This window comes from Clinocottus analis, unplaced genomic scaffold, assembly GCF_023055335.1.
Source record: "Clinocottus analis isolate CAN_PGR_092001 unplaced genomic scaffold, fCliAna1.0.p SCAF_2, whole genome shotgun sequence".
Classification (NCBI taxonomy): domain Eukaryota; kingdom Metazoa; phylum Chordata; class Actinopteri; order Perciformes; family Cottidae; genus Clinocottus; species Clinocottus analis.
In genome coordinates, this window is record NW_027175931.1 from 16,859,123 (window position 1) to 16,876,622 (window position 17,500).

The 17,500-nt window shown below is 42.9% G+C and overlaps 1 protein-coding gene across 1 annotated transcript in view; it reads right to left on the minus strand.

Moving 5' to 3' along the window:
- LOC137790489 (protein jagged-1b) overlaps window positions 1–17,500 on the minus strand; it is a 41,347-nt gene that overhangs the window by 17,672 nt on the left and 6,175 nt on the right. Inside the window, exons 2-3 of the mRNA XM_068584782.1 lie at window positions 16,702–17,034; window positions 1,802–1,859 (exon numbers count right to left, since the gene is read on the minus strand). Coding sequence (XP_068440883.1) covers window positions 1,802–1,859; window positions 16,702–17,034 — 391 coding nt within the window. The remainder of the gene's footprint in view (window positions 1–1,801; window positions 1,860–16,701; window positions 17,035–17,500) is intronic.

Sequence of the window (17,500 nt, forward strand, 5' to 3'; positions counted from 1 at the left end):
GACAGATAATGCAAACAAGATGTAAGAGCAGCTCTGGAGGGCAGAGGAAAGGAGAGAACGGGACAGACGGACACAGACAGCGAGGAGGACGGTTCAGTTTCTCATTATCGCAGCCATCTTTTGGATCTTGTGGATATGTTTGAGGGAAGCTGGCGGATTGTAGGACGAAAGAGAGGACTGTGGTATGACAGGAATGAGGAAGGCACAGAAACATCTGTCTCCCTCGATGCAAGTGTTGCGCTTTTTATAGCACGCAGCTCACATTCCCGCCATGGAGCTTTTCCTGATTATGAGGAGAAACAATAAGGAGACGAGCAGGAAATGAAAGGGTCTGGTTAAAAGACCTTCCGAGTATGTTCACATTGCTTCATGTTGAACAACGCATACTCGTAAACAAGCGCCCGTGATTGGTTTGCCTCAAAGGAAATGCTGCTTGTGGATAATTGAATTTAAAGAAATGTCAGTACACTTTTTCCATTATCCAAACCACTTCTCCTGTTTAGGGTCGCGGGGTTGCTGGAGCCGATCCTATTGGACGAAGGCGGAGGAACCCAGAGGAACCCAGACCCAGAGGGAACCACGGGAAGAACGTGCTCCACACAGATGGACCGCCGCGGTAAATGGACCTGTACTTGTAGAGCGCTTTTCTAGTCTTCCAAACACTCAAAGCGCTTTAACACTACATGACATCATTCACCCATTCACACCCTGATGGGAGGAGCCACCATGCAAGGTGCCACCTCAGTATCATCAACCATTCACACACACTTATACAACGTAGGCGCAGCTACGGGAGACATTTTAGGGTTGAGTGTCTTGCTCAAGGACACATTGACATGGGCAAGCCAATCCTCTGATTGAAAGACCATCCTGCTCACCACTGAGCCACAGTCGCCCGAGGTCGGGGATGGAAACCAGACAGTGAGCCGCTGCACCACAAACCAAAGTACAGTTCTATATATTTGGTCAAAATGTAATTATGTTAAGAATCCCATATGCTAATGATTATGCCATAGAACTGTATAAGAAAAAACATACATTTGGTGAGGAAAAACAAACAGCCGTGACTGACTAAAGCTAGCCTTCGCTAAAGCTAATTTACAGCGTATTTTTGAACCCAGCTTAAGTTCATAATATACTGCCAAACATTTACTTTGGAGAAAGGAGGTGACAACAGTCAGAAAGCTAACTCATTGCTTAAATGCCCAAATACATAAATGTTGATATATCGGACAGTTACGAAATATTCAGTCAGAATTTAGAAACTGATTTTTCAACTTTTTTTTATTATTAAAATAATTCCCCACAAAAAAACAGGAAAAAACAACCACAATGATGGCGGCTGGTTGAAGCTAGAAGATGTGCAGTCAGAGTCCGACGTTTTTTTTCCCACATTGAAAAATCTATTTGGATTAGCTGGAGTGTTATTCCACATCATTACATCTACATTTGATCAGAAAGGAGAAAAAGGTAACACCAACTAGTCCTACGAAAAGCTAAGTATAATTAAGATGCCTGGTTTGACCAGATTGATGAAATACACACTAATGGCAGTATCTGGTTTAATCTGGTTTAATCTGACAGAGCGGCGATGGTTATAATCCTCAATGAATTTACATAGTTGTTATACACTTTGGCTACATCTAAGCAGGAGGAGATCATCATATATAGATCATATATGCATTCAAACATCGACACATAAAGCCACACACACACACACATGCACGCAAGCACACACACACACACACACACACACACACACACACACACACACACACACACACACACACTGCAGCTTCACCTGATTCTGACGTGTCGTTGTCATAGTCCAGAGCCTCCAACACCAAAGAGAAGGACTTCTGTGAGAAAACACAGAGAATCTGTTTAACACACACACACACACACATTGTGTTTTATATCACAATGAAACAACACAAATACATGATCTTGTTTTAATGATGGAGGCCAAAGATACGTCTTTAACATAGAGATGAGATGGATTTTAACCTTCACCAAGTAAATTAAGTACCATTTCTTGATGGGAAATATCATTGAATATTATGACCTGAATGTCGATTCCTGACATTTGGTTGAATAAAAAGCATCACTTCCTGCTCGTGGGTTTCTATGACCTCTGGACCCATGAAGTCTCATCATATCCAATGTACGGGAGGATTCAAATGAAGTATGAAGACATTTTACTTTATTACACGTAATAATAATTACATTACAAATATGCTTTACACCATCTGTACAAATCAGATATTACAAAACTCATTGAAGGTTCGACAACTTTGATCTGAAAGGTAAGTAGTAACTACAGCAGAGGAATAAATGAAGTGGAAATATGAAGAGCATGAAATGGAAATATACAGAGTTCACTGCTGTGGGAAGTGTTTGTGTGTTTCGATATCTGTGTGGTGAGAGGACGATGTAAAGATTACACTGTATGTGGATCTTTGTGTCCTGTACTGCTGAACGCAGCATTACAGTCCATGTGACGAAACCTTCATCATGTATTAAAATGCACAGCCTTATGTGAAGAGGAAGTCAGCCCATATAAAGTGTATTTCACAAGAAGAGGAGTCCGGCATAAACTGGACATCTTCAAATGATGACTTTCAGCTTCCAAAGACATCTCACTGGAGAGATAACAGAGGACAGGTGTTTTCCTTTTCTGATGCTTCGGCTCATCTTATAGACTAATGAATAATTCAGACCAACACTTTCCCCTACAACTCGGTCTCCATCCATCCATTCCGCCTTCTGTGAAACACAACAGCGCCCGCATGCAAATCCCTCCACCGTGTGCATTGTGGGTAAAGTTCCTCCTAAAAGGCTACATGGATGTGTGGTCACGTCTTTGCTGCGAGAGCATAAACTGCCAGGGAAGCTAGAGGGGGGAGTTGGGATCGAGGAGGGGGGAGGAATCTTACTGAGGGAAGGAGATAAATACTGTAGGAAGCAGCTGATGGACATAGGAGGTGAGAGAGCGACGTGAAGGGATGTTAAAGGCAGCAGGTCGGCAGCAACGCTGCCATCAGCCAGAGGCAAAAAGAGGCGAAACACCAGGAGAAGAGAAGATGAAGGGTTGCAGTAAAGGTGCAAAATGTTAGAGGGGAGAAAATTGATGGAGTGAAAAACACTGAGTCAGGGATTTTCCTTAAGTGGAGGTACATCCAGTGTATCTTCACTGCAACAGATGAGGAGATGGGAGGAAAAGTGACTTTACAGAAGGAGAATAAGTAAGTAGAGGGGTGGGAAGACTAATTATGTCGGGCGTTTGTAAAGAAAAAGGTCAAAGAAAGGTAGAGGAGAAAGGCAACTGTGGCAGCTGCAGTTTACATATAAAGAACAAAAGGATGGAGAGATACAAGACAGATCACAAAAGAAACGAGACGTGACAAGACAAGAAGAAAGGTTGAAGGGGAAGAACACCCACGCACACGCATGCACACACACGCACACACGCACACACGCACGCACACACACACGCAGAAGTCTTGCAGCTAATGAGCTGTGCTGGGTTGCAGAGGCCGCTTCATTAAGGCCGGCAGCTAGCAGGTCGCCCACAGACAGACCAGCTGCAGTCATTACAACTCTTAATATTCATGATTAACATCTTCACACTGAGAGATCCTGCAGTCCATTGTACTCACATTAGTTCGACAGAACCAGAGGTTTAATAGTAGATTTTACGCTCTTTTATTGGAAATGTTTTATAATTCGACCTCTTTGGGCATCAAATAATGATTCAATAAAAATAATCAGAAGTAACTACTTCATGATTAAAGGCAACAAAACACTGGTTCAATGTTTCAAAAGGTCAATGAAGCATTTCCTACCATATCCATGTCTACCTTGTAAAAACTCTCTTTCTAACTACTCCCCTCCCCCTCCCAAGATTGTCTTTTCCTTTTCAAAGATGTATTCCTCTGCTCAACACTGCGCAAAAATGCTGCTCGAGTCGGAGCGTTGTTTTTTATTTTCATGATGATGACGAAGCAGCCGCTGCCCAAACAGCATGACCTCACTGCTGGCGTACTCGCAGACCTTTTAGTCTTATCGTCTTTCCAATCTCTCCGCTTCTTCCCCCGCCCTTCATCTATCCACTCTTTCTGCCCACAACTGTCTGCTATGTCAGGTTAAGACCTCTGGGAAGTCCAGAGCCGTTTGCTTTTGTTCTCTCTCCTTCTCCCCCTCACAGCCTCACCTCTGCACCACAGACAGGTGAGTTATGATATTGTCTTTGAAACAGGAAGGGCGTATCCATGGTGAGCCCTGCGGCTCAGATTTGTGGTTGTGTATAGCAGCCCGAAGAGGTCCAACTAACCACGGTCACCAGGTTAAACTCACAACAACAGAATATGGGAGTAAAAGATGAGGAGAATCCTCCACAGTAAACGCTTCCTGACAAGCTTTACAAAACACGCTCGCATTCACACGGACACGAAGCAATCACACAACCTGTGACATCAGAGAGGACGGCGGCCATTAGAGGTTCAGAGAGGACAATATTCAGTAAACATCACTAAGAAGCAGCTGATAGCATCAAAGTCCACGATGAAGGATATTTTAAAACCTCAGTCTGACTCAAACAAACCTCTGTGATATTTGGTCTGTTTGTGGAGATGATGCCCGAAGTGATAACAGCAGGGAAATAACGTCATGGGAACGTACATACTGTATGATTGTGTGTGTATGTGTGTGTGTGTGTGTGTGTGTGTGTGTGTGTGTGTGTGTGTGTGTGTGTGTGTGTGTGTGTGTGTGTGTGTGTGTGGAGGGATATTTAGCGAGAACATGGAGGTTTGGTCCAGCAGGGGACAAAAGTTCCTCTATAACCATTGTTACATTTATTATTATGTCTTCTTTTACAGCTCAGAGATAACAATGATGATAAAATAATAATAATAATAATAATAATATCTTTCCAGATAAAGTATGTTTTGAATCGTACATTGACATTGAAAACCTTTTGAAAGCTGAGAAAGAAAGGTTATTCATTTGTTCCCAACAAGCCTCACATTTTCAATATTGTTCTAATCTCTGAATAAATGTGATCAACATTCATCACGACAGCCTCGCTGGCATCAGAGCGCGCTTGTTTCTTTTTAGTTTCCAAATTAAAAGTATTCATTGACCATTTCCACAGAAGACAATTTAACTTGGCAGAGCAGGAAAAAGTGGAACTAATAACATTACTGTGTGCTCTGTTTCAGCAACGAAGGCAATGCAATAATGTATAATCAGTTAATTAGTTATACGTGTTTGCCAAAATTAAAAAAGCTTCCTGTGAATAAGTAACACTGAAAGATGGAAAGAGGACAGAGCTTCCCTCTGCAGTCACAGCTTGTTTGACTATTTAATGGGAAATATACAGTCGAGTATCCTGTTTAAACACTGCACATTCTCTCCAAAAAACTGTTTGATGTCATACTTTTTTATAACTTTGACATCTGTCCAAATATTGATTTGTAGAGAAAAGATCATATGATCAGACAAGATATCAGTCAATCATTTTGTCTCTTTCCTTTTCTGTCCATCTAAACTATTTCTACTAGCAACATAAACACACACATGTTTTATCACTTCTCACTCTGATTGTTGGAGAAGCTTTCTCAAAAAGCAATGCAGGACAAGAGTTAGTCCTGATGGAGGAGCGTCCCTCCCTTCAGGCTTCTGGCTGCCTTCAGGCTCACATTAGTCTAACAGCAGTGAAGCTAACTGGAGGCTAACCACTCGGCAGACATTTGTGATGGCATCAAGTTCTATTTAATGAAGGTTTATGAACTCATACAACTGGTGTGTCACAATCGGTCCATCCCTCCATCACTCCCTCACCTCCCCATCGGTCCATCCCTCCATCACTCCCTCTCCCTCCCTCACCTCCCCATCGGTCCATCCCTCCGTCACTCCCTCTCTCCCCCTCAGACAGGGGCAGGGTAGGATATCCCGACAAAGCCAGGCTGTACAAACACAGCTCTACGACAGGAAGAACTCCCAGCCCTGAGCGAGGAATTTGCCCTCCGAGCTCACACACCAATGCATACACACTCACACACGCACACGCGACTCAGACACACACACAGGCATCCAATATTACCCGGCTAGATTGCTAATCTTTATTTTTCCATATACAATGCTGTCATTCAGCCCTGAAAATATTAGTCTCCATACTACAATGGAGACCGTAGGAAACAAAACGGGCCATTAATCATTTTAGACGACATGATTTGGTGCTTTCATCGTTGTCATCGATAAGCTCAGCTGTGGAGCTGGAAACTGAACGAGTTACACTACATGTTTTACAAACTATGAAGAAGAAAGACACAGTGTGTTATTTCCGTTACTTGGGCTTTTAAATTAGCTTTTTATTTCTTGAAGAAACTTAACTCGTAAAAGCTAAAAAAGACAGCTGTCAGTCGACTTATCATGAAACCCAAGGTTGATATTGCAAACTAGTTAGCAAACAGCTGCTTAGTCACACATCAAGTAGTTGCAGAGCAGCATGATCAGTATTTCCTTTCTTCTTTGTGAATGTAATATTTCACTCTGTTGGCTTCATTTTTGGTCTCAGGAAAATATCTGACTCTAAATCTGTTAAATGCTCCACTGTGCTCACCAGCTAGCTGCTAGCGGCGTATTGGAGCTGAGCAGGTGTCATGTAATAAGGTTTTTATTTATATATTTAATCTTTTAAAACAGCCGGTAAACAGTAAAGCTGCAGCTGGACGTCTAAACAATGAATTAATAAATCATAATCCTGATAAACCAAAGTTTAAAGGAAAAGTAGAGGTCTTAATATTAGTTTTAACACTTTTCTTTTAAAATGATTTAGCTAAATATGATGTAGCTGTATTTTTTAGATATCTGATAATCTTTCATGTATTTTTTTGCATCTTCAGGTCTCTATAGCTAATCAAATAGCATAAAGTATAATATGTAATGAACTGCCGACACTCATCTCATCTCACAGGTCCAAAGACCTTTTCTCCAGAAAGAAGTGGAGAGAAGCTTTTCATTCAGCCATTAAACAAATGCACTTAAGCCTTTGTGTACATATAAAACATCAGTGCAGTCAAAATAGTTTGACGCCTACAGGCAGGAGACTAAATGACTATTAAATACTCGCTGTGCAGCTGAAGGCAACACAATAACTTATAGCAACGGTTTCACACCACTTTTAATATTCATAACCTGCAGGTGGTGCACGTGCCAACTTTCACCCTTAGCATCAGAAAGCTCAAGTAATTACAGACTCGCACATTTACAAACACAATAGACAACTCACATGAACACACACACACACACATACACAAACATGCAAACGGTTGTCATGGCAGCAGCTGTGCCTGAACCCGATTGGATCGCTGACACCTCACCTGCACCGCAAATTAGTGCCGAAGGTAACCACAGTAACAACGGCATTACTATTCCAGTAGATAAAGAACCATGTTTTCAGTTTCATGCTGTTAATATTGAAGTGAAAGAATGATGCAAACAGCAGAAATTATGATATACTTCAGACTGAAGAGTAACACATTATGGTACATGGACCTCATGATGAAATAAAACATATCATGGTACATGTACCTCATGATGAAAGTATAACACATCATGGTACATGGACCTCATGATGAAATAAAACATATCATGGTACATGGACCTCATGATGAAATAAAACATATCATGGTACATGGACCTCATGATGAAATAAAACATATCATGGTACATGGACCTCATGATGAAATAAAACATATCATGGTACATGTACCTCATGATGAAAGTATAACACATCATGGTACATGTACCTCATGATGAAATAAAACATATCATGGTACATGGACCTCATGATGAACATATAACACATCATGGTACATGTACCTCATGATGAAAGTATAACACATCATGGTACATGTACCTCATGATGAAAGTATAACACATCATGGTACATGTACCTCATGATGAAAGTATAACACAACATGGTACATGGACCTCATGATGAACATATAACATATCATGGTGTATGGACCTCATGATGAAAGCAGCCTTGTGTCCATCGATTCTCTGCTTACAACAACAAAGAAGAAACATCCTCTCTCCGTGTCAGGGCGTGTCCGGTGCAGAGGAGAGACAGACGTGACATCACGCCGGCTCATTTATGCCTCTGCGTGTTCTCCATCTCCTGCCCTCAGGTGAAAAACACATGAGACGTGGAATCGGACCCCCGGTGTGCAGCCGCGACCCCGCCCTGCTCCCATGACCCCGGCCCATAATTAAATGTCTCTGTTCTGGCATTCCTGACGTCTCTTTTGTTTTTCTTTTCTTCTGGACATAATTAGCAGTTGCTCTTCGCCCTCGCTGACCCGCCACTAGATACCCTCTTCATCCTCACCTGCAGACTTATAGAATATTACAAGTCAGAGACATCACAGTTTCAAGAGTAAAAGTATTAATTCTGCAGTATAATTTCCCTGTAATATTAATTATTCATTGTTGTAGCAGCTAAAGCTAACTCTCAAGCTAACTCTCACAGGATGTATGTGAGTGGTCGTGAAATGCTTAACGTGGTTTTAAAGAATACAAATCTAACTTCTATAACTATCTGTATTTAATCTTTTTTTTTGTGAAATATTGGATAATTTGCCATTTTTAAGTCCGGTTATTATTGTAACCATGACCATGGTCCACTAACCTGAGCAAAGTACGTATTTCAACCCAAACTATCTTTTCATAAAGCGTCAAACTTTAAGCAGAGCGTTGTCACATCCTTAAACTGTCAATCAACAAATGACATATAATTGAATTTATTGTTTTCTCTTCAAACACTGACAGAGGAAACCCCACTCTGGTGGAACTGCAGCTCAGAGACAGCAGCTTCTTTACAGAGTGCTGAGTGAGTGTTAAAGGAACTAGAAGCTGTGAAGAGAAGAAGTATAAAGTTCCTCAGAGCTGGGAGGAAACCCTGAGTTACTGTCACACTGTCTGTCCCTCTCTGACGCTCACATTCTTGCAGTTAATTGACTTAAACTAAACTATTCTGTGGAACAACAGAGGCCTCTCAGCACACCGTACCCACGGCGCCCTGCGCCTTCTCCACCCCGTCATCTTCCCTGCTTCACCTCCTGCTGCATGTATGCTTCTGGGTGAGATGTCATGACAGACTCACATGTGCACCCCGCCCTGAACACCTGAGCTCCGCACTGAGATCATCCAGAAACCGCTTTCCGACTCTCACTTCCTTCCTACCCAGTCTCTCCTCCAGAGCGCTTAAATGAACTTGCCCCTTTGGCTCATTACTCTCAACTCTTTACACCTCCTTCCCTCCCTCTCTCCCTCCTTCCCTCCCAGCCTAGACTGATTGCCCTCATACCCCGCCCCCCCCTCACCCTCCCTCCCTCCGACTTCCACAGGAAATCACCATGTCTGGACGCTTTACATCCACGGCTGAACTTCCAGAGAGGTAATATGAGGGAGAAAATAGTCTGGGAGTGGTGTGTGTTCACAGGACAGTGTGTGTTCACAGTGTGTGTTCACAGTGTGTGTTCACAGCGTGTGTGCTCGGGTTTCCAGACTCTTATAAACAAACAGCAGGAATCTTACATTGAAGACATGTATGAAGACGGTCATGTGACAATCGGTGAAATCTCTACAACACGTCTGCTGTATAGAACAACTTCCTATGACAACCTAAACTTGCTGGTCTCAAATTGACAGAAAAATAGTGAGAAAAATATTAGAGAACAATAGTGGAATGAAAGTAATTTGCTGCTTGGTTTAAATGTGTAGATATCGACTTTAACCAACGATCGTTTTCTTCATCAAATCATCAGCCAGACTTAATAATAACGAGCGTTACATCTTAGCGCTCGCCTCTCACTCTTACCAAGGAAACTATCCTCTGCATTAAACAACAGCTGCACCTCCTCTGCATTAAACAATAGCTTCACCTCCTCTCTGTTAAACAATAGCTGCACCTCCTCTCTGTTAAACAATAGCTGCACCTCCTCTCCATTGAACAATAGCTGCACCTCCTCTCCATGGAACAATAGCTGCACCTCCTCTCCATTAAACAATAGCTGCACCTCCTCTCCATTAAACAATAGCTGCACCTCCTCTCCATATAACAATGTCCATTCCTAAAGTGATATTCTGAATTGCTTCTTTCTTCAACCACCTGGTAGACAGATGGATGATTAAAGGATAGTTTGTGCTCCTGGATTTCCCTTCAGTAAAGAAGGAGGACGTGTCTCTCAGTGGAATGACAGAGAGGAGGTGCAGAGGCCTCATGAGCCGGGTTACAACCATCACTGAGGACTCTGGACAGAGTGTGTCTCATGATGGCGGCTCAATGAAATGTCCAGCTTTGGGCGGCTCAGAGAGAAGAGGAGGCTCCATGACAGCTCTCCCCTCAGTGTAATCCACCTGGACGCCGTGAGGCCGAGCATCACTGGAGGGCAGCGGCAGGGAACAAAGGGCTCACAATGAGAGAGGGGGCGCTGGAGGGTGTGTGTGTGTGTGTGTGTGTGTGTGTGTGTGTGTGTGTGTGTGGAAGGAAAGAGGCCGATGAGATATGACAAGAAGAGAAAGAGATCAATAGAAGAAAGTGTAAGAAAGAAGAAAGTGCTTCCGTGTAGCCGTTTAACTGGTCGTGTACCTTCAATGACACACAATGACATCCAGAGACTGTAATTTCACTGAGATCATGTGAATCAAGGTACCTCTTCCTCTTTTCTCTCCTAATAAAGAAACTCCCACCCGCAATCCAATTTGCACACAAATGAAATCATTAAAACATGTTTCCCCTGAGACGTTTACCCCCCGAGTTATTAACTTATCTCTAAAAAACACGAGCTCCAGATCCCAAAAGAATTAACCTTCTTTGTGTTTTGTGTGTTGTCGGCTGATGAATTCCTGATCTGTGAGTTTAGGGGTAGTGTGTGTGTGTGAGTGTGCGTGCATGTGTGTGTGTGTGCATGTACACAAACGCTGTGCACAACAGTATCAGCATACATGCAGGTATGCGAGGCTGCGTAGAGTCAATTAGGGGACAAAAGAGAGAACACAAACGACAGGAGGAGAAAGAGAGAAAGACTCTGGAGAGAAAGAAAGCTCCAACTATTCTCCTCCTTTGGTTTCCCTTCACTGCCTCCCTCCTGCTCGGCTCCCACACAGCAGGAATGCACACACGCGTGTGTTAGTGTGTGTGTGTGTGTGTGTGTATGTGTGTGTGTGTGTGATATGATCAAGTCTCTTCTGATCAGTTTCAGTGATGGAAGATAACTACATTAACTTAAGAACATATTAAACTGGTATATTGTCTCCATTTACCTGACAGCTGCAGTATTATATACTATAGTATTATATACTACTATAGTATATTAGTATAAACACACTGATGCATCAGGTTTAACAATGTCATCATATCATAATATACAATAAAGCATCAGTCAGTCAAAGTTTCTTATACTTTTAATAATATTTTGTTGATACTTTTTTTTACTATCTTTATTTGGGGAGTTGTTCCTGATCCGATGTGAGGTTCTGGGACAGGATGTCATGTGTACAGAGTGTAAAGCCCTCCGAGGCAAATCTTGTATTTGTGATTTTGGGCTGTACAGAATAAACTGAATTGAATTGAATTATACTTTTGTACTTTTACTGAAGTGAGATGTTCATTGTCATCTTTTCTCAGTAGAATAACAGTAGACAGACTGATGGAGACTCAGAGCAGCTTCACCTGAACTGATTTGCATGATGGACACACTTTGCATGTTGAACTCAGAGAAGCCACCTGACAAGGATTCACTCACAAGGAGCTGCTCAGTTCACCTACAAGCCTGAGATAACATGTTTATTTTACATTTTATATGTCGAGGTTCCACGCCAACACAACACACATGAAACATTGTGGAACAAACTCAACAACAATGTCTGTTCAGTGTTCTACAGACAGAAACCTGCGTGGAAGAACAGTAGCTTCAAGGAAAACTGTCATTAAACTAAAGTTAATTCAACCTTTGATGAGTTATTATGGAGTGCAGTTTTAAGACTTGCATGCGATAGTATAACTGTATTTATTGAACCATTGACAGTATAGATTGAAAAAAAAAACACATGGAGAGGGGTGGGGAGGGGTGGGGGGGGTAGGGGGAGAATCCCTGCCAGTGATTGAAAGGTACATTTACTGAAGTATTTTTAGGTACCTGTACTTCTCAGTATATAACATTGTATATATAAGATAACATATGGATTATGATATGTGACTGAAACACATTTCTAAAGAACTCCACTTTGCGTACAGATAACACACATCAAAACACACGCACACACACACACACACACACACACACACACACACACACACACACACACCAATGTGAGTCTCTCAGGCCTCTGGCAATGAAGCTGAATGAGTTTTAAAACTTGACGTGAGGATAATCTAAACAGTGGATTCACTCCATTCATTTCAGTTCGCAGTATTTCTATAGCAGCTATCATATTGTCATTTCTCACAGGTCTTTTTAACAAAAGGTCTGAACTCGAGCTTGATGAACTGCTGCGGGAGGACAAAGGTGAGGAAACATCAGGTTTAGTTCCCGCAGTGTCTGTGATGCTGTCGCTGGGGGTCTGAAGCCACGACCCTCAGAGCATCTGTAAAATGTCTGATATCCAGGAGGCAGACCTTATATATGAATCCAAAAATCTGTAAAATATTGTTTGTACCAGAGATGTGTTGGTCAGTTTCTTGGCAACAAGTCATTCAGCAGGAAAAAAGCATAGCAAACAACTAATCGGCTTTAAGGACGTTCGTCGACGAAGACCAAAAGACGTGGCAGCTTTAGTGACCTATCTGTAATAGTCATCCACTCAACGAATCTCCTCTGATGTCTGCATGTAAAGGAGACCACGGAGCAGAGGTAGCTTAGCTTAGCATGAAGACTGGAAGCAGTCATCTCGCTGCTTGCTGTCGCTTCGCACGCTGCACATGAGAGTGTGATGCCAAACATCTCGTCTGAAGCAAACGAGTCTTCTGTCTTCAAGAGGCTGCTGAGGGGACGTGATGCTGAGAGATTCCTTCAGTCTACAGGAAATGTCACTTTTTGAGGCCAGAGGAAATCTAACGGGAGAGTCTGAGTAATGATTATCAACCATCATAGCCTACACACAGTATTAAAAAGTGTTCTTACACAAACATATGAGTACCGTTAACTGTCTAGATATATAACTGTGTCCAGGAAACTGGATCTTTTGTTTGTGTATTAAGACTAGAGACTCACATGTTACAGAAGAACAAAGAAAAGCAGTTGTTAACTGATTGGTAAAAGTGAGACGTCAGTAACCAGAGCAACCTCACAGCAGCCTGATGATACGCTCACCTGTTCATCCCTCACCTGATGATACGCTCACCTGTTCATCCCTCACCTGATGATACACTCACCTGTTCATCCCTCACCTGATGATACGCTCACCTGTTCATCCCTTACCTGGCCAGGGGGTCGCTCAACTTCCACCTCTCAGATTTAAAGGCCACGATAAAGGGAGTCTTTCAGCACAAAATGCATGCTTGCGCTCTCTCTCTCTCTCTCTCTCTCTCTCTCTCTCTCGCTCTCTCTCTCTCTCTCTCTCTCTCTCTCTCTCTCTCTCTCTCTCTCTTCACTCTCCCTCTCTCTCTCTCTCTCTCCCTATCTATCTCCCTCCCTCCCCTTCACCCAGCAGCTCATCCCTGAAACTGATCCAGCTAGACTATCTGACAGAGAACCTTCTCACACTCCTTTACCTGCCAATCACACACCTCTCCAACACACGGGACATAGTGTAACACACACACACACACACACACACACGCAGTATGCATACAGCACACACACACTGAAGCGCACACAGAAGCAACTGTACACAGATAAAGGAAGATAATTGGCTGTGGGACAGAGAGTCTCGCAGGTAAATGGACTGATACTAATCGAGAAGAAGAAACCTAAGCCAACTGTGAGTCACACACTCGTGTGTTCATGCGAGGTGGAGACACTAGCTGTGTGTGTGTGTTGTGTGTGCTGAAGCAGAAACATCATTACACTGCAATATGAATCAAATCAGAGCCACAAGGCCTTTTGTTGCCATTTCTGTTCTACTTTCATGATGAGAAAGAAGTCAACCATGCGGCGAGCGATCAGAGACTAAAAGAAAGAAGAGACTGCAGGAGGAAGAAACAAAACCTCCAGAAACACTGAGGCTGCCTCCTTCTTGTCCTGCCAAGTCGCTTTAAAGGGATTCCCCCCGACTCTATTGTTATTGATAGAGAAGCATTAAAGTCCAGTAAGGAGCCGCTGTAACCGTGATGATGGAGGGATGGAGGGATGGATTTAGACTTCGATAGCTCTGTCATGTGATCATTTTTGTAAAGATATATATATATAGGACTGCATCTTATTTTCATTACCCTATATTTTCAGAAAAGAAGGAAAGACGAGAGATATCAATATTACATTCTTTACTTAGTTATGTTTTTGAACTTCTTCCTGAATCATTTGGAGAAAACCCACAAGAAGAGAGCGAGAGAGGGAGGGTGTGAGGAAGAGAGAGAAGTCGATTGAATGATTGATTTGACTCTGAGCCGGCGGTGGTGCTAATGGAGGATTAATTGGTCTGCTCTGTCATCAGGACACAAGATGAAGCAGCCAGCAGCAGGATGTTTGATCCAAGCGCTTGATGGTCCAAGATTTTAAGTGCAGAAAGTTCAGGATGAACAGAGGAAAGACGGGAGAAAGAGGACAGAAACATAGAGGAAGAAAAAGAGAATGAAAAACCTTACTGCACATATAAATATAGCAAACTACTATTGAGGTTCTGTAATATGTAGAGTCATTTCTTTTATCATGTATCACTGAAATCATATTGTTTTGTTTATAAATCTTTTGTGAAACCAGGAAAATGAGGACGTAAAGCATCTCATGTGGTCATCAACTTGTTGAGATCTAAAATGATGACATCATCCCTTGAGTTATGACTTAGTGTGAGCAAAGAGTTAGTTCACCCCAAAATGGTTTCAAGTGAATGATCTGTAGACCTGAGGAAGAGAAAATGAAGTTTTCCAGCACAGCCTTGCTTTGAGCTGCATCCTCATGTGTTGATCTTTGCAGGTGTACATGTGTGCATTACATTAGATTTCATTCTTTGTGGTTTTGGACCTCTCCCTCTGCAATAATGTGATTGTCACTGTGTGAATCAAGGCAATCATTAAAAAAATATCTAATTTCTATATGAATGATTTCTGAAATGTGACTTTCGGTCACAGTGCAACGTGGCATGTGGACATTAATGTGTCATGTGGACATTAATGTGTCATGTGGACATTAATGTGTCATGTGGACATTAATGTGCTATGTGGACATTAATGTGTCATGTGGACATTAATGTGGCATGTGGACATTAATGTGGCATGTGGACATAAATGCGGCATGTGGACATTAATGTGTCATGTGGACATTAATGTGGCATGTGGACATTAATGTGCCATGTGGACATTAATGTGGCATGTGGACATTAATGTGCCATGTGGACATTAATGTGGCATGTGGACATAAATGCGGCATGTGGACATTAATGTGGCATGTGGACATTAACGTGGCATGTGGACAATAACGTGGCATGTGGACATTAATGTGGCATGTGGACATAAATGTGCCATGTGGACAATAACGTGGCATGTGGACATAAATGTGGCATGTGGACATAAATGTGCCATGTGGACAATAACGTGGCATGTGGACATAAATGTGGCATGTGGACATAAATGTGCCATGTGGACAATAACGTGGCATGTGGACATAAATGTGGCACGTGGACATAAATGTGGCATGTGGACATTAATGTGGCATGTGGACATTAATGTGCCATGTGGACAATAACGTGGCATGTGGACATAAATGTGCCATGTGGACATAAATGTGGCATGTGGACATAAATGTGCCATGTGGACAATAACGTGGCATGTGGACATTAATGTGGCATGTGGACATAAATGTGGCATGTGGACATTAACGTGCCATGTGGACAATAACGTGCCATGTGGACAATAACGTGGCATGTGGACATTAATGTGCCATGTGGACATTAACGTGGCATGTGGACATTAACGTGCCATGTGGACAATAACGTGGCATGTGGACATTAATGTGGCATGTGGACATAAATGTGGCATGTGGACATTAACGTGGCATGTGGACATTAACGTGCCATGTGGACATTAACGTGGCATGTGGACATTAATGTGGCATGTGGACATTAATGTGGCATGTGGACATTAATGTGGCATGTGGACATTAACGTGGCATGTGGACATTAACGTGCCATGTGGACATTAACGTGGCATGTGGACATTAATGTGCCATGTGGACATTAACGTGCCATGTGGACATTAACGTGCCATGTGGACATTAATGTGGCATGTGGAAACTCTTCAGGTGTGTTCCTTCAAACAGAAACACATATTGTGATGCAGCGTATGCATTGAACAAGGTGCTTTGGGTCAGATGGGTTTCTTCCACCTCGTCCCCTGAGATGACAGAAAGGTGTAACAGCATGTGAGTCTGAACTGTGAGTGTCATTGTTATTCAACGCTAGCTTCAGTGTGAGTGGATTGTACTTGAAGCTTAGCCTGTTCCCTTGGTAACCATATACCAGCACTGCATCTGTACTTACTGGCCATGCGTATTTGAAAGGAATGACAATGTGTCCATTAGTGCCGTCCGCTCCTCCTCCTCCTCCTCCTGCTCCTCCTCGGTGGTTGAGCGATTGGGAGTTTCCCCCCAGGATCCCCGTGCTGCCCAACCCGAAGGTGCAGGCTCCGGTCGGGATGACCCGGGCCTGGTACTCCTTGAGGCAGGCCTTGAAGAAGGTGTCACACTGGTCCCTGGCGGAGCAGCGCTGCCCGCCGCCCGCCTGGAGGTCGCAGCAGTCTCCGCTCTGCAGAAGTCCGAGCGGGTTCTCGAAGTAATGGATCTGAAGCTCGAACATGCCGACTGCACACACGGCCTAAGTCCAGAGAGAGGAGAAGGTCAGGTTAGTATCTGGTGGTACACAGAGGCATGCATGGAAACACAAGCAGTTACAACACGCAAGGTCTCACTGACGCAAAATGACCGCACGTCAACAACTGAAGTTTAAGGGTGTTTTTAGGTTGGGTGAACATGTATTCAGGGCACTACACACTGCACACTGAACAATTTGAAGTCAGGTTAATTGGAGTGTGCCGGGACATATTTGAGATGGCCGCCTCAATGGTGGAGGAGAGGTCAGGGTGTGGTTTTAACGGTGGTGTGGGTTTTAAGAACCAGAGCTATTAGTTTATCTAGGAAAGTTGCAGATACTAATTAAGCTACGGAAATGGATAGAAAGCATTTAGGAAATGAAAGTGAGTGAAACATAAGCTGCTTTGAATATGGAAAGGATTTCAAGTCTCTGTAGAACAGAAGTGTTTTTACAGTTTTTTTCGATTGCT